The 20721-nt window shown below is 40.3% G+C and overlaps 1 protein-coding gene across 1 annotated transcript in view; it reads right to left on the bottom strand.

Moving 5' to 3' along the window:
• The window catches only part of CDH2 (cadherin 2), an 80069-nt gene that overhangs the window by 23859 nt on the left and 35489 nt on the right, over positions 1-20721 (bottom strand). The window contains exons 7-13 of the mRNA XM_060170612.1: positions 18536-18673; positions 17673-17858; positions 14814-15067; positions 13252-13394; positions 10192-10425; positions 9657-9890; positions 7561-7700 (exon numbers count right to left, since the gene is read on the bottom strand). Coding sequence (XP_060026595.1) covers positions 7561-7700; positions 9657-9890; positions 10192-10425; positions 13252-13394; positions 14814-15067; positions 17673-17858; positions 18536-18673 — 1329 coding nt within the window. The remainder of the gene's footprint in view (positions 1-7560; positions 7701-9656; positions 9891-10191; positions 10426-13251; positions 13395-14813; positions 15068-17672; positions 17859-18535; positions 18674-20721) is intronic.

The following is a 20721-nucleotide window of genomic DNA, read 5'->3' as shown; positions in this document are numbered from 1 at the left end:
AGAGCATGTCTCTAAGACTTCAGGAACCAAGTTTGGGCATTCTGAGAGTCCCCATCGGCCTGGAATGTGAAGCCTGCTGAGCCCAAGAGGTGCTGGGCCTTGGGGCAAGAGACTGAGAGCAAACAGCTTATTAGCCCATTGTGAGGCTATGCTCAACAGCAGCAGTAGGTATGGGAATTCACAGTGGTACCCAGTGGATAACAAGGGCTGAGAATCCAAGAGTGACCCAGAGAGCGGCGTCTTCATGTAGCTATTCACACTTTCCGTCCGGATCAGCTCTGACCAGCGTCAGCGTTAATCTCAAATGAGTTGACTCTGCTTGTGCAGATGACGAGCCTGCTCCCTTACGGCTACCCTTGTTCCCCTGAACCACCAGCTGTGGTCCTAAGGCTCCCAGCATCCACTGACTGTCACTGGAGAAACTTCTGAACGTGCGTGGCAGCACCTTCTTCCATAGACCCAGAGCCCCCAGACAGCCCAAGGCCTCGGGAACGGAAAATCTTCCCAAGTTAAATTTTAAGAGCAGAGAAAACTACTGTAGTAGTTTTCATTCACCCGGAGCCTACTTCAAGAAGGGGACGGCCTTCTTCCAATAAATTCAGATGACATTGTGAAAGGCACTGTTTTCGTTGCCAGGCTGAGTTTCAGCTTTGCCAAGGAAGGTACCATCTTCTTTGGGCCCAGGCCTACTGCGATTTAATCCCCACCTTCACTACTTAACAGTGGGGACCTTCTTTGCTGGACTGGGGGAGTGTCAAATGAAATTACGGATATAAAGCACTTAGTACAGGTATTCAGTAACGTGCCTAATACGTAGGTTACCACACACACCCTGCCCCCCCTCCAACAATAGCTTCTGCTGTTATTATGGAGAATGAAGCTGTATCATGTCAAGAGATTTAGGCAGAGGTTGTTTAAAGACAGCACTAGTGAGTATTACAAACAAAACACACATTCAGTATATGTCTGTTTAATGTAACAGTAATCATAATTAAGTCTAAGATTTAGAGAGCAGGAAGCTAACAGTTTCTGTTTCCCATCCTGGGGCTAAAAGGGGATGGGTTCCAGGAGAAGTGAACTATCAGGTGGTTCCATTGTACATTCACCCGTGTTTTATTAGTGATTCTGATATGGAAGGAACCAGATACAAAGATCGTGAAAAGGGATCCAGTGTCTGCGAGCAGCTCCACTGACCAAAAGGGCACTGAAGGACACTTACTAATGAGGATAATTAAACATGACTCGATAAACACCCAAAGCCCCCCTGATCACGGCAGTGAAGCAGATAAAGAAGGGACCTCACCCTCTCGAAAGAGACTGGGCATTATACTGAGTCTGTCCAACTGCCAACAGCACTGTGAGGAAATAATGGTTGTGTTCAGAACACATCTAATGCCAGTTTCAGAAACGGGCCCAACCTAGTCACATGACAATGGAAACCAGAGCAGAATAGCCACACGCACCGAGAGAAGTCTACTGTCCACAAGACAAGAGAAAAGATATGGAGGTGTTTTTTTGGTCTGTTTGTTTTTTCTTTTCTTAGGCTCTAGAGTTTTAGCTATTTTGTTAAAGAGACTAGCAACCTGTGTTTTGGCACAGAACTTAAACAGAGATGCTAATCAACATCAGGGAAGATAAAGGCTCCCTTGTAAAGGACTGGTTTGCTTTGTTTTCTTTCTAATCAGTTAGCTCCTTAAGGATACTTCCTCTGGGCGGGAAGAATAAGAATTTTGGCTAAGCCAGCTTTAGGCTAGGCATCGTAGCCTCCTGGCGACAGCTGCTGCAGACCTGCCTTTGCCTGTAGCCACAAGCCTCCACCAACTAGCTAAACTGACCTCTGAGGTCTACCCATCTTTGAAAGCTGATGATTCTGAAAGACTGTCTGGCGGAGACGTCCGGCAGACCACAGCCCGATCGTGACAAGCTGTCTGCTTCCTGTGGCACAGTCTCCAGCCACATCTGGAGGTAACACCCATGCTCTGTAAAATACCTGCTACGTGTAATAAAAATCGACCAAAACTTGTCTAGAATGTAACGTGGCACCAGTTCCATTTCCGAGGCTCACTCTTGTAAAAACATAATGTCTTCAAAAAAAAACAATAAAAAGTATGAGCCAAAGTCTGGTGCCAAAAAGGCTTAATGCATGCTTCAAACAAATAGAATTCCTAACAGGGAGCCACATGTGAATTATGGACAATAGTATACAGTATACTTCACAAAACGGAACTTCTCAGGAACCGGCTATGACTTTAAGATTAAAAAGCAATGGCATCTTGTTTAGAACATGGAGAAGCATTTGGCATAAATTCACTTAGAAAGTAAGAGTATTAAATAAAGTGTTTCTTTTTCTTAAGGAAAAAAAGTAAATGATAAAATCCATCCAAAACTTTAAAATAGAAATCTTGATGAATTCTATTGGAGAAAATATCCTAACAGATAGGGAGATATATTAGAAAGCTCTAGTAATGAAAACAGCATGGTATTGGCCTAAGAATAGACAAATAGGACAACTAGTACAGCACAGAGCATCTGGAAGCCACCCCACAGGTCCACACATATATAACCACCTGCTTTATGACAAACGAACCCCTTCAATGCAGTGGAGATGGGTTACCTTTTTAGTAAACAGTGATGGATAGCCAGCTAGGAAGAAAACAAGAGACCCCTGATCTATATCTTTTTTTTTTTTATTGGAGTATAATTGCTTTATAATGCTGTGTTAGTTTCTGCTGTACAATGAAGTGAATCAGCTATATGTATATCTATATCCCCTCCCTCTTGGACCTCCCTCCACCCCCATCCTACCCAACTAGGTCGTCACAGAGCACCGAGCTGAGCTCCCTGTGCTCTACAGCAGGTTCCCACGTGCTAGCTATTTCACACATGGTAGTGTATTTATGTCAAACCTAATCTCCCAATTTGTCCCACCCCCACCCCTCTGTGTCCATATGTCCGTTCTCTACGTCTGCTTCTCTATTCCTGCCCTGCAAATAGGTTCATCTGTACCATTTTTCTAGATTCCACAAATATGCGTTAATATACGATATTTGTTTTTCTCTTTCTGGCTTACTTATACTACACGAATAATCCATTACAGATGGATCACAGACTTAATATAATAGGTAAAACCACAAAGCTTCAAGAAGGCAAGATTTTTTGTGGGGGGGGCATTCATTAACTCAGGGAGACGAAGTTTCCTTAAATAGGTATAAATGTACTAACCATAATGGAAAAAACTGATAAATTAGACTTCATTAAAATTAAAAACTTCTTTTCATCATAAGGTACCACTAAGAGAATAAAAAAGCAAGCTACAGAATAGAAGATATTTATAATACATTCATCCGACAAAGAACTGATATCCATAGTATAGAAGGCCCTCCTACAAATCAATAAGAGAAAGACAAACAACCCAATAGAAAAGTAAACAAGTAAGCTGAACAGACACTTCACAGAGAAGATATCAAAATGGCAAGTAAGTCAGTAGGAACATCCCAATTAAATCATAATGAGGCATATACCACCAGAGTGGCTAAAATTTTGAAAGACTGAGAAAACCCAAGGGCTAGTGAGGATGTAGGGCAATTGGAAGTCTCGTATGCCGCTGTGGCCGGGGGAGTGTGAACTGGTACAATCACTTCGGAAAACTGGCAGGATTGTACTGAGGGCTGCACCTATATGCATATTCTAAGACCTAGAAATTCAATCCCTGAGCACATACCAGCGCAAGTGTGCCAAAACACAGGCGTAAGAACATTCATGGCAGTTTTATTCATAATAACTCAGCTGGATCAACTCAAGTGCCAAGTGTAGTAGGATGGATAAATAAAATGTGGTCAATTCTCACAACACAACAGTATTTGGCAATGACAAGAAATGAACTACTTCTAAATGTAGCACGGATGAATCTTACAGATAAAATATCGAGTAAAGGAAGCCAGGCAGGAAAAGTACCTACCGTATGACATCCATTTTTATAATAAAATCCAAAACCAGGTAATGCCCATCTATGGTGACAGAAATAAAAAATACTAGTTACTTTTGACACAGGGCATACTGCGTGAAACACAGTGAGTTTCTGGGGTAATGGAAACATGCTTTGTTGACATGAGTGATGATTATACTGTTAAACAGGGAGGAAGCCTTCTGCTTCTGGTTGGGATAGAGAAAAGCATGAGATTATCACTGACACTCTAATGCTAAGAACGAGCCAGGTATGTTACTAAATCACAGATTTCTGAGAACATAAGATAGCTAAAAACATAATGAGATCTAACTGAATGAAAATAAAGAAACCAGCAAGCCCTTTCTAGGAGAAAGAAGACCCATAACTGTTCTTATCCCCGGAGGAAGAGTGAGGAGAGTCATTCAATGGGAGAAGGACGGATCACCCTGACTCTGAAGGAAACTTTAGTGGCCATGAGTGGATATAGGCTTGATGAAGTCACATCCTTGGGGAGCCTGTACCTACCACCAGCTCCTTCCCATAGGCCTTTACCTAGCGCACAAAGTGGGGGTCCACCAAAGGGTGGGTGCAGGGCCACAGATCTGTCATACTAAGGAGAGAGTTTGGATTTGATAATTTCCAAAGAGCAGATGGGGTGTGCATCCAGAGACCGGACGCTCATGAGGAGGCCGCCGCAGGTCAGTGATGCTTCTGACCTAAGTGAAGGCAGTGGCCTGGATGATGGTGAAAGTGAGTGGATTTCATGAACCACTCTAGAGGCAGAGGAGACAGAACCTTCGGTGTAGGCTTCCTATGCTGCATATTTTATTCCGCTATTATGAGGTCCAAGTTAGAGTGAATAAAAAACCCGTTATCTAATTTTGTCACAATTTTCTATAATGAGAACTGCAAATGGGAATCGTAACAGGATCAGAGAATGGGTGGAGGCTCTTGATCTAGACGGAACTGCCATCAAAGAACCAAGAGGCAACAGGAAGACGCCACAGGAAGACCAGCGCTATTTCAATAAAGAAACGAGCCACTGAGGTCAATCCACAGCAAGTTCCAGAAGAGTCTCTGGACTATCAAGAAAGTGGGTAGGAAGCGACACATTCGTGCCCAAGAGTTGATCTGGGAGCAGAGAAAATGTCCCGGGTCAGGTAAAGAAGAGGTTGAAGATCGATAACAATTTTAATAAATCTTGCAATAAGTAAGCTTTACCATATGATCTCAAGCATCAATCTAAGTGGACACAGTCAGTAAAAGTCTTTCCTAAAATCACGACAACAATAAAATTTCATTAAATAATTTCTTAAAGGAATTGGAAGGGAGGAGAAAAAGCCAGATCAGCTGACATCAAGTACCCTGGTCCAGACCCTCGGAAGCTGTGAAATATCTTGGTTCTTGATTCTAGGCAGCATCCAGTCATGACTGATGTCCTTCTAGTTGTTACTATTTTTACCAAAGCTTCACTGAGTTGGGTTTAGGTTTATGCCTAGAAAATTATGCACAATGACATGAAAAATAAAATGCTGAAAGAAGAAGATTTATGAGATAATGTGATCAGTATAATGTTTGCTGTTCTTGAACATAGCTCAGGAAAGTGAAAGGACAGATTAATGAGGGATTAAGCCAAACATGAATTTTAATATCCAAAGACATTTATAAGCAAGAAACCCTGGGGTATATTTATAGAGCCACTTTAATTAGTCAGTATTCAAAACAGCTTTACACATGAGTCAAGTTTTCGACAGATTTAAAATACACATCTCTTCTAAATGAGAGAACTGAGGTATTGTAAACCAAGCATGGAATCAGGAATCGGAAGATTCGGGCTTGAGTTCTGACTCTGCCAGTTACAGACTTGGAGAGCAAATCACAAAACCTGTTCAAATGGAAAACTCTGATGGACTGCCACAAAGATGAAACACAACAATGGGTGTGAATGTGCTTTGTAAAACCAAAAGCGATATATTATTTCCTCAAAGGAGTAAAGAAGAGAAAGAGAACATATGTGCAGAAATTTGCTTGAATTAATTTTTCAAGTTAACAGTCCTATCACTAATGTCTACGTATATACTCTGCAGACAAAGTATTTTGAATTTACTGATAATGATCCCAGACCCAAGGATTCTGGGTTCTTTACCTGACTACTACCCCCAACACTTGCATTAGTATATGGAAGTGAGAGCTATCCAATGTATCTAAGAAATACCTCTCACAGTGATTGCTGATGGATTATACTCATACCTTCCAGATCATTTCAAAAGGAACTGTATATTGATAACTATATAGTTAGTTTAGGCTGTATCATCAGACAGACCTGGATTCAAATCCTACTTCTAGCACTTCCTAGTTGTATGAATTTATAGACTCCAACAATCCCTATCTGTTTGCTAACACAAAAGTGGACATAGTCACAATACAGTACACAGCTTTCAAAGATTTAAGAGGTAACAGCATTTAATGTGCTTAGCAGAATGCCTGGTATGTAGTATAGACCTTGAAAGTGTTAGTTATAATGATAGCTACAATGCTGCTTCCCAGCAGATAAAGTTCTTCATTTTCCACGTATTGGTCATTCCCATCCTCAAACAGGGATGCAGTTCCTTATGTACATACAGAAGCTCATGTTCTATAACCAGTCAGGAGCTCAGCATTTATTAAGCAACTACTATAAGCCAGGCACCATGACAGACATCACGGGTACAGAGGTGAGCTAGATATTGTCTCTTACATTCTCAAGAATGTAAGACTCTTGGGAATTCCCTAGCGGTCCAGTGGTTAGGACTCAGCACTTTCCCTGCCAGGGCCCGGGTTCAATCCTTGGTTGGGGAACTAAGATCCCACAAGCCATGTGCGGAGTGGCCAAAAAGAAAAAACAAGTAAGATTCTTGAGGGCAAATCTTTGTTGGCTCTGCCCACCTCTGTTTCCCCAATGATTAAAATAGTGCCTGGATTATTGAATGTGCTTGGTAAGTGTTTATGAAATGAATAGCTTGTGCTTTTTCTGCCATACTGACAAAAATCCAAATTCCAACATAGAAACTACTTTTACTTTTAGTTTGGATATGCAATGAAGAAAAACTGTAAAGAAAAACATTTTTATCAGTACGGATATAATTAGTATTAGGTGTAAATCCTGGGCTCCTTGAATCAATGTTAATGATCTTCTCACAAAATAAATACAATGACATTTGGCACTTTGGGAAAAAAAAATCAATAAGCAACACAGGTTGGAAAGAATTCACCAAGTGTCTGAGAATGTGATAAAGGAAAAGAAACTTGATCCCATTCTTTTACTCTATGTATTAATATTTTCCCCACCACTTTAATTTTTTTTTTTTTTTGGTTTGTTTGTTTTTTTGCGGTACGCAGGCCTCTCACTGTTGTGGCCTCTCCCGTTGCAGAGCACACGTGCAGGCTCAGTGGCCATGGCTCATGGGCCCAGCCGCTCTGCGGCACGTGGGATCTTCCCAGACCAGGGCATGAACCCGCGTCCCCTGCATCGGCAGGCGGACTCTCAACCACTGCGCCACCAGGGAAGCCCACCACTTTAATTTTAAGATGATAAAATTTCACTTAGAGATTTAAAGATTTAAAACATTGCTCACCTGGTCTTCTTCTCCTCCACCTTCTTCATCATATTTTAAAATATTATCTCTTACATCGTCTTCTGGATCAATTAAAAGTTGCTTGGCCTGGCGTTCCTTATCCCGACGTTTCATCCATACTACAAACATCAGAACGAGGACTAGGCAGAAAGAGAGTAAAGACGTACAGTGTTGTAATTTTAAAAACTCGACCTGTCTAATCACAGTCTTCAACATTAAAAATTTATGCTTATATGGCTGGAAAACTTGTAATGTGTCTTTTACTCTGTTACCTATTTCTGGCCTCACATGACCAGAGCCAAGACAAAGCAGAGGCCCTGAGCGCTAGGTTTAGAGTGTGAGGACCCGGGTTCTGCAAACTGGTGCCCTGTGAACTCACTGAGTGGACGTCTGTCCTCAGTTTTACCATCTACAAATGGGGACAAAAACTATTTCTGTCTTTTACTTTGTCTTGCCAGAGGATAGGATACGCTTAATATAATGGCTTGTAAATTTTAGAACAGCAAACAACAGTAAGTGAAACAGTCACTCGTTATTTAATTGCTGTTTCATTCCAGTTGATCCGTCATCATTCTACTCCCCAAATCAGAGAGAAGGGCACTTGTCAAGGACAGGACGTGCTTGCCAAGGTGCCTTTGGTAGTACATTAGACCTGGATCAGCGACTTGATCATGAGGATTTTTGACTCCCAAGGGCCTGGGTCCTTCTACTGCACTATTGTGCTTTTCCCTTTCCTATTCCACTGCATGTTTCAGGTAAGAAGGCCAGGGGATTAGTTTGAGCACTGAAGTAACATTAGGCGTTCATGCTTTACATTTCTGTGCCAGGATTAGAATCATAAATTTTCCAGTGCATTGATGCTACAATCAGCACTGATTCATTTTCCTTCAAAATGGCTTGAGTCACTTCTTCATGCCACAATCCATCAGCTCTAAGTCTTTCTTGATAAGGTTGGTGTATATGCCCCACGGTAGTTGAAACTGAAGCATATCCTTAAGTGTACATCTAGTGCACATTCCTTCCAAAATCTGGGGCTATCAGTTTACATCCTGAAGCAAAAGATTTAATGACTCTATTTGAGCACATTTTTATTATTGGCCATAAAAGTAAATATCCTCCTTTTAAAGCCAGATACATGATCTCATTTGCCATTGTTCCAGGGCTAAATCCAGCAAGTGGATTATTAGTACAGCATGTAGGTTTCAAATTATAGTCAGAGTAGTCTCCACATAGGAAGTAAAAAATGCTTAGCCCTCTACAGTAATTGCTTAGAAAAAAAAAGGGACAGCATTCTAAATTACTAGAACACTTGCAAATGGAGAAAACATAAAAGAAATGGCCAACACTTTCAAGAAAGTGATTGGTGCATAGCATGACCGCACAGTAAACTAAGTCCTGCTGCTATTCAACAATACAACACAGGGTCCAGGCAATTTATTATTTTAACCTGCATGCTTACAAGTGGCTCCTAAAGTACTTCCCAGTGGTTAATTCCTTGCATTCCACTGAACCAAAGACTGCAAAGTATTTTAAAAAGGAGCAATTCCTTAATCTAGACTTGCTCTAAAGACAGACAGTTTATTGAGCTGTGCAATCATTTCTATTATCCAATGTGCTGTATGAAGTACAATCTCTCACTATTTTATGCAGCCCGTCGAAAACAGATACCTTGATCCTTGCATGACTGGAGCAGGCTGATGACTGCACTTTATATGAAGGAAAGCAATACACTTATTTTCCTAAATCACCAACTACGTGCTATGAATTCAGACTCGAATCCTAAGAGAAGGGCTCCAACTGGGCACTGTCTAATATTTTTCTATGAAAAGAGTTTGCTACAGCTCCCCAAGCGATCAGCATCAGAAAACTGCAACAGGGCACGAAAGAGGTAGGCTGGCTGGGTTTGCTGCAAACATGTAAGTGCTTGCAAGGATGCTCAGGGCTTCTCTCATTCTGAAGTGGGCGTGGCTGCAAGAAAATGCTCAGAGGCGGAAGAGTGTTGTTAGGTTACGATGAAAGGCGACAATAAAAAGTTACTTTGCTAAACATCCTAGAAGCAACAAGAATTACACCTAAGAGACGAGGAAAGTACTCACTGAGCAGGATGATGATGCAAAGCAGGATTGCAATGATGGCGCCCGTGCCCAGCCCTGCGCCCACAATTCTATCCACATCTGTGCAGTCCCCGTTGGAGTCACACTGGCAAACCTTCACGCGAAGGATGGAAATATTTGACTTGGGAGGATTACCCGAATCTGTGATTATGATTGGAACTTCATATATCCCGGCTTCAAGAAATTTTATCTTTAAATTGAGCTGAGCAAAATCACCTATACAAAAAAGGGAAAAATACAGTCTGATAGTTCATACATTATACGATTCAAAAACACATGGCATTTTCCAGAACGTATTACTCCCGAATGGTACATATAAAGCAGTTTTCAACTATCCTGCACTGTCAAGTTTTTTTTTTTTTTTTTGTCTTTAAGGGCTTCTAATATCTTATTTAAACTTTAAGTAGCTTTTAAACTACATTTAAGGGGAAGATAATAAAGCACTTAAAATTAACTTTTCATGCCAGGTCAAAGCCTCTCAACTGCACATATATTCAAATAATGAACCTGTTCTCACCATTAAGCCGAGTGATGGTCCAATTTCTCTTAATAGTCACTGGAGACAAAGGAAGATCAAAAGCAAATGGTCCAGCGTTTGGATCAATGTCATAGTCAAGTGCCGTGATGTTAATTGAATTGGGGTCCGGAGTTTCGCAAGTCTCTGCCTCTTGAGGTAGCACTTGAGGGGCATTGTCGTTAATATCAAGTAAATAGATCTGCAGCGTTCCTGTTCCACTCATAGGAGGGATTCCTTAAAAGGGAGAAAAAAAACCACAAACCGACACTGAACAATTCTTTCCCTTGAGACTCACTTACGATGAAACTCTAAGTTTCCAGCCTGCTTGCCCCTATCACTGCGTAACCTTGGAACAATGTAGTTGCCACAGCAAATCGGCAGACTGTTTTTGGTGCAAGGCCACTTCATGCCTCTTTTGCAGGATGACCCTGTGCTGCCCCCGCTGGGGCTGCGGGCGCTGAGGGGCGGTAACAAGGCGCATGCGCACGCCCCTGGCCCGGCCAAGGGTGATCCGGCGCCCTCGCCGTCCTTACTTTGGGCCCCGTGCACATCGCGCTCCTCTAGGCACCGGGGATTGTAAGAGAAGCAGAACCCCGGGCTCATGATCTCATGGGCCCTACTCTTTGAGGGAGAACCAAGCCGTGTGCACAAAAGAACCCGAGAATGCTTTTCAAGCTCAGACACTGCTCTGAAATATCGAAACAGTCTACAGACAAGTGATATGGACCCACAGACCTCATCTTGCGGAGGAGCCCAAGAAGAGACATGGTATTCACTGATCAACCAACTACCTCCTTGAGAAAGTATTAGGTTGCTCCCTATACGTTATTTCATTGTCATCCTACGAAGTAGGTTTAAACAGATAGGCACCGAAGTTGCTGTAAACTGGTCACGGTCACACCCTCTTAGAAGTGGTAGGGTTGCTAGTAAAGACTGGACTGCCTGACCCCAAATCCATTCTCATTCCACTATAAAATGCGGTCTCTGTACTTATCACTTGTGAACATTTAGACTGGTGACTTGGACTCTGCTGTGTTATAAATATTTATAAATAAATATATAACAAATATATAAAATGTAATGAAAACATTATTATATAAACATATATTAAATATATAAGACAATTACATTTAATTATATAATTTATATGTATTATATAAATCTAATATAATAGAAATATAGGAATTTTCTAAACAAGGCTGAATATTGAAACCCAGAGGTTTAAGTGACCTGCCCAAGGTCATGAAACTAGGAAGGTGTACACGTACACTCCTCAGGAGGGGACAAGGAGAAATCTCCACGGACCTCTCTAAGGAGTACGGGTGGCTCTGAGAGCAGGGAGTTTAAGGTGGAGCGGTAGGATGGCTGTTCACCATATTCTACCAGCACCGGAACCACTATGATTCTTTGTAGTTTGAGTTAGTTTCACATTTATTATCACATTTAATATTATTTGACTGCCATAACAACGTCACAGAATAGCAAGCAGCAAAAACAACAATTAATAATGAAACAAAGGCACAGAGATTATAACAGCTTGTCCAATTATTAAGGAGCAGAACCGGGGCTCTAAATCCAGTCTTGTGATTTAAAGTCAAGTGCATTTGCAAAGCATCACAGCTACACAGATTTAACTGCTCACTTCTCTCTTGTATCAAACACCCTTTCAAGTAGAAAACAATCCACCTTGGTGAATGAAAAATCTGGTTGTAACTCACAACCAACATATATACATATAATTTTATAGCTCTTTAAATCTCAACATAATGGTGCAAGATATATTACTTTAAGTTTCACTGTGGAGAAAGCTACCACTTACATATGGCGAGACAAGATACAACACACACGAATGCTGTGCTTTGATATGAAATGGCAGAAGAGGTTCCTGCCAAGTTTCAATTCTAAATATTTGAACAGTAGGTCTCATATTAGAAAGTATAAGAAATATTGCTTTGGCCCTGTCACCTTGTAGATTTCTGACAGATAATGATCTCATTGAATCTTATTATACAGGATTTGGAAAGGTTCTTTGAAACTGTTCTTATCAAAAATGTTGATATGCAACGTTTTTCAAACTGCATATCTCGGCCACCAAATAGAAAAGCCTACTATTTTTATTAGATGCTAACATTCATAGTCCAACATTAAAATGATTTTAAAAGATGGTCATGATTCAGTTTTAAAACTATTAACACATATAGAAATGTTTATTTGAGTGTTTAGTTTGTGCCAGGCACTGTTTTAAAACCTTTACATGTATAAGCCTTGTTATCTTCCCCTGCACGCTATGAGTTACATACTGCTACCATTATCCCTATTTAACAGAAAAAGGAAATGGACAGATTTAAAACCTTGTCGCCAGTCCTGCAGTTAGAAAATGATAGAACTGGAGTCTGGACCCTGGGGGTCAGGTGGAACTTCAAAGCTTCACTCTTAAACCATGTCGTATTGAGAGCTGAAACAAGTCCGACTCCAGTTTAACGTGAGTCATTTTCATCTTACATATCTAAAAAAAAGTGCTCTCTATTAATATCAGCCATTTAGAATCCAGCAGAGACCCAGAAATAAAAAAGATGCTAAACTATATGTTTATGTTTTTCAAAACCAACACACTAAAGCTCAAGTACTCAATTATTTCAATGTAGGCATGAAATTTAGAGTTTCCTAGCCTGTGGCAGACTAGAGGTAGAGAATTAGAAAAAATGCTAGATACAGACAAACTAATGGCAACAAACACATTGACTAGAAGAAATATAAAAAGACCACTGAGGCATCAAGGTGCAGCAGGGCAGAAAAACCACAAAAGCTTGTGATCACAATACCAGGTGACCACGGAGGGTATAAGGACATTGGGAACATTCATTACAGAAGACAGGGAATGTATCACAGAAAGCCCAGTGGAAATGGAAAATAGAAATTGGGGCCTTAGAAGAATGAAGGTCAGTTTTCTAGACAATTGGGTTTTGTAGAAAACTTCATTTCCTGATGATGCATTTGTGATAAGGCTCTACGCTCTTAACAACATCCAGGATAACAGAGTGACTATATTTAATTACGTACCATTGTCAGAAGCAAGGAAAGTAGCGTTATATATATTATTTTTCACATTTGGAGATTCTCTGTCCAAAACAGCAATTGTAGTTATCTGCCCATTCACAGGATCTATTTTTAGCCAGTTGGCAGGATCAGATAATTTTGTGTATCTACAAAATGAAAGCACAATACATTTAATATTTTTGACATGACACTTAAAAAATAAAGCCTATTTTTCAGGTGTAGTCCCAGATGAAACCGGTGCGTTAACTTGCATTTTTGTAGATGATGGTTGGACATGCAGCCGTAACGCGGGAAAGAATTTCTGTGGCAGTGGTTTGGGGAGGTACATGAAGGTTGTGTGCTGCGTGGCCAGGCGCACAGGAAACATTGCATAGGTGTTCCAGGGGAAAGACCAGGAGCCCAGTCTCCCTACTGCAGTTTGGGGTTAAGGGGGATTTGACAGATCTGATTTTAAGCTGTTATCTAGTTCATAGGATAGCAACGGTGCAGAAAAAATAGCTCACATATATCTTCTAAGCGAGCAGGAGCCCTAATGTATAGGGCTGAAGAGAAATTTTCATAGAAGTTGAATTTTCTATCACAGAACACTCCTAAAACGTTTACCACCTTATCATGGTGGAGATGTGGTCACAGTGGGGAGGACCTCCCCCCGCCCACCAATTCCCATTCCTCCTAGGATCTCCCCACCTGGGCCAAGCCTCAGAACTACACCCTTCAAGGCAAGTCCCATGGTCTGAGCAGATTTATCTGTATCAGCTTAACCTCCTTTTTTATGTGGCGTGGGGATAAGCTTTTCAAGCTTGGGAAACCAATAGACAAATTGGAAAACATATCCTATGTTTTGAGAGGTAAAAATTTGCAGGAGTCCAGGATACCTATTCACTAGCTATTTCTCTATCTTGATTCCAATGTATAGAGACATGAAGAAGATACGCAGTTATTCTGAATCTGTTAGCAACAGTTCTGAAAGAAGTTAAATAAAATATGAGCTAATTTTAAAAATGACCATCACCAGCGATGGATAACAGTCATGTGGAGTATGCTCTGCTAACCATCTACTCCCTCATTAGGAAGGATAAACTAGACTTTGCTGAGGCTGGAAATCTTTACACATATGTTTTGGAAGTCCTACAACCACTGTGCAGGTGAGGGATGAAGATAGCTCTTATATCTTGGTGTTGGCATGAGTTTTCTTTTCTTCCTGATGTGTGGGGAAGAGGTAAATGTTATAAGCTTCTGAGACTCCCCTATTTACTCACAGGAGAAACTTTATGTGATGGTTGGCATAAAAGCACAGGCTAAATTATTACTAAAGATTTTAAAAAAGGAAAGAGGACAGGAGAAAAGAGGCTGAAAACTTATTTCTTTAAATAATACATGAGTAGATCCATCTTATATTTCCAATATAAGACACTCATGGGTCCACTGAAGAAACTTCATCAAAGAATTAAAAATAATCTCGTAATAAGGAGTTTGCGTGCTAATGAAAATTTCTCACTCAGATGGCGAATAGATTTTGTGCACAGCATAGAACAGAACGTAAATTACAAAATGGCATTTGATACCTAATATTTTGCTGCATATATCGATCTGGGTCCTGAGCAGTGAACGTTGTTAACATGGTACCGGCGTGAAGACCTTCCTCTTGGCGAATGATCTTAGGATTTGGGGCAAAATAAGGGTTTTCATTCACATCAATAACCGTGACAGACACAGTTGCAGTTGACTGAGGTGGGTGCTGAATACCCTTGGCTAATGGCACTTGATTTTCTGCAGCGACAGTAAGGACATACATCCTATTTGTTTCAAAGTCGATTGGCTGGAAAAAGAAAAAAAAAATTTTTTTAAAGGAGAAACCGTATTTTTGCAGGAAATAAGAATATTTGCATTCTGCAGTTTATCCTTCTAGCAACTCCATTTCTAAAACATTAATTTTTCATTCACTACACCATAGGTTCCTCTCAAATTTCTGGAAAATATGCATTAGCATGGCCATTGACTGAAACATTTATCGCAATTTAACCTACTTATATAAGATATTTATATATCTTGGGCATTTCACAGATTTATGTTCACAAAATAATGCTTATTACTATTGCACGCTGTATTTATTTAGCTACATCTAACAACTGAGTTATTCTTAAGAACAGCACTGTTGACCAAAAATAAAAAAAATACTAAATAATCTGGGATCAAGTGAGAACATGATGGTGTAGATTGAACTCTCAAACATTGGTACAAAGACCACTCCTCACCCGGGAAAGCTTTTACCAGTCTGTGGTCAACAAAGTGGACAAAAGTGGACAAAACAAAAACTAGAAAATGTGATTTTTTTTCCTCATAAAGCTAAACTTACTCTATTTAAAAGTATCATTCATAATTTGAAGTATACATTTTAGAGTACACACACATATACACCTTAAATAAACAGTAGTGTTTGTAGGTAGAAGGATTTTTATTTTTTCCTTAGTTAGCAAACTAAAAACTTTATTTTTTTCTGGCTGTTTTCCAGAATAATTTTGGGGATTTTACTGGTCTGTACAAATCCCAAATCTAAGAATGCCACTCTAGATAAAGGCAATGAGCAAATAACCTTAATGTAAATATTAACTTCCAGAGTTCCACTGAATCCCATTGTCAACAGAAAAGTTACCAGGAGTCAAGGGACCAGACTGGACTTTCCCTCTTAATTTCCCTGATCATCTTCTAGCTGAGGTGCAGGTAAGCATTACTGTGCATAACAGTATGAAAAAAAGAGCTTGGAGAGCTCTCATGCCATCCTGGAGAGTCTAAGAAGGACCAAGGGCAGCAGCTACGAGAAAGCCACAATATTAGCACAGACCACACCAGTTTCTTCACCTAGACCACCTCCTCAACTCTTCAGAGTTTCTTCCCTCTCACTCTACAATCCCCAGTTCAACTTCCCTTTCTGAATTATTTTCAACAAGACGACAAAGAAGCCAAGAAAGAAGACAATTCTTTTGAGTAAGCGCATTAGCTCCATGAAACATCCCTGACAACATTTACTTTTGCTAAGACCTTTAATGGGTATTAAGCTTATTTATCCCACAGAACAACACTGAGACTTAGGTACCAGTTATCTCCTCACTGTCTGTGTAAGAACCTGAGGCTTAAAAAACCTGCCATGTTGTCTCCACTACAAAGGGCAGAGCTGGGATTCGAACACAGAGGGGTGGCGCTGTCACTCACTATGCTGTGTTCAGAGAATTTCCCACTCCCACCTCAAGGGGGAGATTACCGTTCTACTCACGCACATATAACATTCTTGGCAACGGAGCCCTTGGTACACCTTTCTCTGCAAGACCAACATTCAGGTTCCCTTACAAATCAAGAGTGTTGGGATGTGAGGCAAAGAAGCAGCTCTCTTCCCTGGATGGCTAAAAAGAGATGATCGCTTCAAAGAGCTCTTCCATCCGTTAGTACCATCTATTTGTTACCCTTGAAGTTAACATCCCTTTTACTTCCGGTACTCAGCTTTATTTTTTTTTGACAATTAAGGATCAGAAGGACCAATTTCTTAAAGTCTTGAAAATAGCACTTAAAAACAGCAATGTAGGGACTTCCCTGGTGGCACAGTGGTTGACCTCCGCCTGCCAATGCAGGGGACGCAGGCTCGAGCCCTGGTCTGGGAAGATCCCACATGCCGCAGAGCAACTAAGCCCGTGCACAACTACTGAGCCTGTGCTCTAGAGCCCGCGAGCCACAACTGCTGGGGCCAGTGCGCCTGGAGCCCGTGCTCCATGATGGGGGACGCCACCGTAACGAGAAGCCCGCGCGCCATGGCAGGGAGTGGCCCCCGCTCACCGCAACTGGAGAAAGCCCATGTGCAGCAACAAAGACCCAACGCAGCCAAAATTAAATAAAACATTTAAAAAAAAACAAAAGGAAATGCAAGCTAATACTTAAAAAAAAAAGAAAAAAAACAGCAATGTAAATTCGAAACCTTTTAAGAGCATAGGCCCTCTCCTTGCCTACACTCACCCTGTATTATGTCTGTGATATTTTCTGGTTTGTTCCCTGAGCCCATACTCTAATAGCAACCTGTAGACATAAGAATAGTACGTGTGGGGCATCCTTCTTAATAGCTATCAATTGGCCATCAAAAATCCATGATGTAACATATCACTAACATATCCATGGCACTGACAGCACTGTTGAGGGCTGTCCTGTCTTCACTGTTAAAACTCCCCGATGACTGAAACACAATCATATTCCAGGGATAAAGTGAGACTATCTATGTTGGCCTCGGCCTAAGTGAAAAATAACAAACGTGACTCCTCCAAATACATTAACTCAGATTCAGAGATGTTCAAAAGAAAAAAGTCCTGAGATTCAATAACAAACTAAGGGGTGGCATATATGGGTTGCTGCAGAGTGGCCATCAGAGAGACCATCGCACTTACTTTCACTACGGTGACTAAGCCGTCGTTACTGTTGGGGTCGGTCTGAATGGCAAAGCGCCCGGCGGGGTCCCCGCCGCTGATTCTGTAGACGGCGTTCCAGGCTGGCGTGTGGGGCTGATCCTTGTCTGTCACAGTTAGATTAGCAACTATGATCTCTACCCTGTTTTCAGGGACTTCGCCATAGAACTATAAGAAAAGACAAAGCTCAGTCAGAGGAGCGACAGGCACCGCTGAAGGACCGTGTGTCTTGATGACCACACTGCCCTGATGTTACCACCCCATTAAATCTTTATTATCCACACTAAACGAGGAGATCAGTAATGCAGGTAATCACAGCATTTATGTTTGACTTTAAAAATACTATAACTTTTTTTGGCCCTCAAATTTTTTTTTTGAAATTATGTTACAGTTTCATTAATATTAAATTAGCGTCCTTCGGTGAGTATCTGGGCGGGGGGGGAGTGGGCAGGAGTCAAGGACTTGTCTGAAGGAAATCATTTTACTCAAGAGATCATAATGATATGCTGACAAAGTAGCATCTATCAGTCACGTGGTTCGTGCAACTGAAGATATTTATAAATATTTTGTTATAACAGCATAAAGTCTCTTTAGGGCATTTCTTCCAGGCAGCATGTTTTAACAGCTTTATCAGTGGACTTGGAGAGAACGACAAAACAAATGACTTCGGTGCCTTATTTAAAACCCTGGTGTAAGTGACAGGAAACTTAGGAGTCAGTAGCCATTCTACAATGAGAAGAATGAACCAAGTTCCAGCTCTGTTTTAACGCGTTTATTATTCATGACAAAACTTCTCAGTAATGGACCGCAGGCCTAGACTTCCGTGAGTGACAGTCTGTACTTACTGTCATGGCTGTAAATTCTGGAGGATTGTCATTGACATCTGTCACCGTGATGACAGCCGTGGCTGTGTTTGAAAGGCCATATGTGGGATTGCCTTCCATGTCTGTAGCTTGAATTATTAACGTATACTGTTGCACTTTCTAAAAAGACATAAAGATAACAACTTAAATGCAACGAATTCCTCAAGAAGACGTAACAGTTGTTCTGTAAACGGCTCTTGATTACACACGGAAAGCACAGCATTATTCACCCTGATTAACAGGACTCAAAATTTCCCAAGTGGAGTTTACTTTAACTTGTGAAGCACAGGTCTGGTCCTTGTCTAGAGAGATTTAACTATATGTTTTCGCCTCTACTGGCGGAAAGGAAAGCGTGGCAGATGTGTGAAATTCACTGCGAAGCTGAAACTTCCATCTGGTCTCAACCTTTCTTTTTCTTCTGAACTTCACAACATTGTCATCAAGCATTCAAGTCATGTGGTTTGTATTTACTTTCTCAGACGTTAATTTCTACTTGGTTTAGGATACTGAAAACAATAAAGAAACTTGAGAGAGAAGAAAGCATATATAATTCATAAAGTATATATGCTTTCCTTTTATATATCCTTAAAGATGTTCCTTCTATTACACCAAGGTTGATACAGTAATTTTCTCCGAATTTCCATCAGTGTATACTATTTACAACTATAGAGGAGAGAGACATTGTTAAATGAAGTCAAAACCAGAATAAAGGGTTTGTGTCTATATCCTTCATTTTGTAACACAGTAGGTATTTAATAGTTGCATACTCAGCGGACTGCTATTTGGGCATAACACTCATTGGGTCCACAGACCTATAATGAATACGGATACATTTTCATATAGATGGTTAATATCAAATAGCATCACTGCTTTCAAATTCCAGACTGAAGTTTTTAAAGGGGAGCCATATTCAGCTGTAATGTGTCTCAGAGAAAAACCTTGAGATTGTCTGAAATGTCTACAGCACTAGTTGATGAAGTTCTGTATTAGGAAAACCTAAACAAAACAAATACCTGAAATCATTAGAAATCTCTGTGGAAATTGGCACAGATAAAAAACATAGATCATTGAAACATGTTAAAACATCCTGAACAACAAAACTCACTTCTTCATACAAAAATAAACAGTCACTGCAACGAGTAGTTTTCTCTAATTCTAAGTATAGCCAACATTATGAATGGCCACTCTTGAGGGATTTCTGGAGCTTAGAGAGAACAGACACAAATTGTAGCTCTTGCTTTAGTTGTTAGTGGCAAAGGCAAGGCAAAGAAAGGGGTAGGAGGGAAAGTCAAACCTCACACATTCAATTTTTAGTGTCTGTCCACCAAGATGCCAATCTCTAGCAGTTATTTCAGTTCCTTTTCCTTTGTCTTCCAAAAAAAACACCCACTTTTTTGATTGGATAAAAAAAAAAAAACAAAAGAATAGTGTTGGTTGAGCCATTTTAATCTTTCTTAACCCATAACCCCTCACCATAATGCTTACATAGGCTAAAATATTTCTCAATGATTTCCATTCCCAATCAAGAGTGTCATTTCGGCTTAATGCTCTCACAGTTAACAAGAGAATTTTGTAGGGCATTCAATTCAGCCTCCCAGCTGAAAATCATGAAAAATAAAAATTTGTTATGACTTTGAAATGCCATTTTTGTTGGCTGCTATTTGCAGAAACAGATGAACATTCTCAAAAAAGAAAAAAATGGAATTTTTTACAGAAGATAAAAAGTGTACATAGGTATTATCTGGAGATATGGTTCTTTGTTAATGTCTACTTTACAGTGATCTTTAGAATTATATAAGCATAATATGTACAATTTTCCACTGAGCTGAAATATTGGGATCAGTAGCTAATACCTGAAATTTCCTATTGCTTCAAGCGAGTCTTCAGATATCTAAGTTACAAAAGAACATTGTTATTTCTAAAATGCAGTGCTTCTTCGAGTAAAGAAAAATACCAACTTGGTAAATAATATAATCTCCAATTTTAAGTGCCTGATTGGTAAAAATGCTTTTACATTTAGTAAGGAAGTCATCGCAGTCTATGTTTTAGACAACCAAACTATTTAGAGCTTCTTGCCTAATTTAGTCACTTGGCATCTGGTTCTGAATGACTGATATTTAGATTTCATAAGAATTTGACTTCCCACCCTCATAGTTTCGCATCTGATC

This window comes from Lagenorhynchus albirostris, chromosome 14, assembly GCF_949774975.1.
Source record: "Lagenorhynchus albirostris chromosome 14, mLagAlb1.1, whole genome shotgun sequence".
Classification (NCBI taxonomy): domain Eukaryota; kingdom Metazoa; phylum Chordata; class Mammalia; order Artiodactyla; family Delphinidae; genus Lagenorhynchus; species Lagenorhynchus albirostris.
This window is presented reverse-complemented; position numbering and strand designations above follow the sequence as displayed.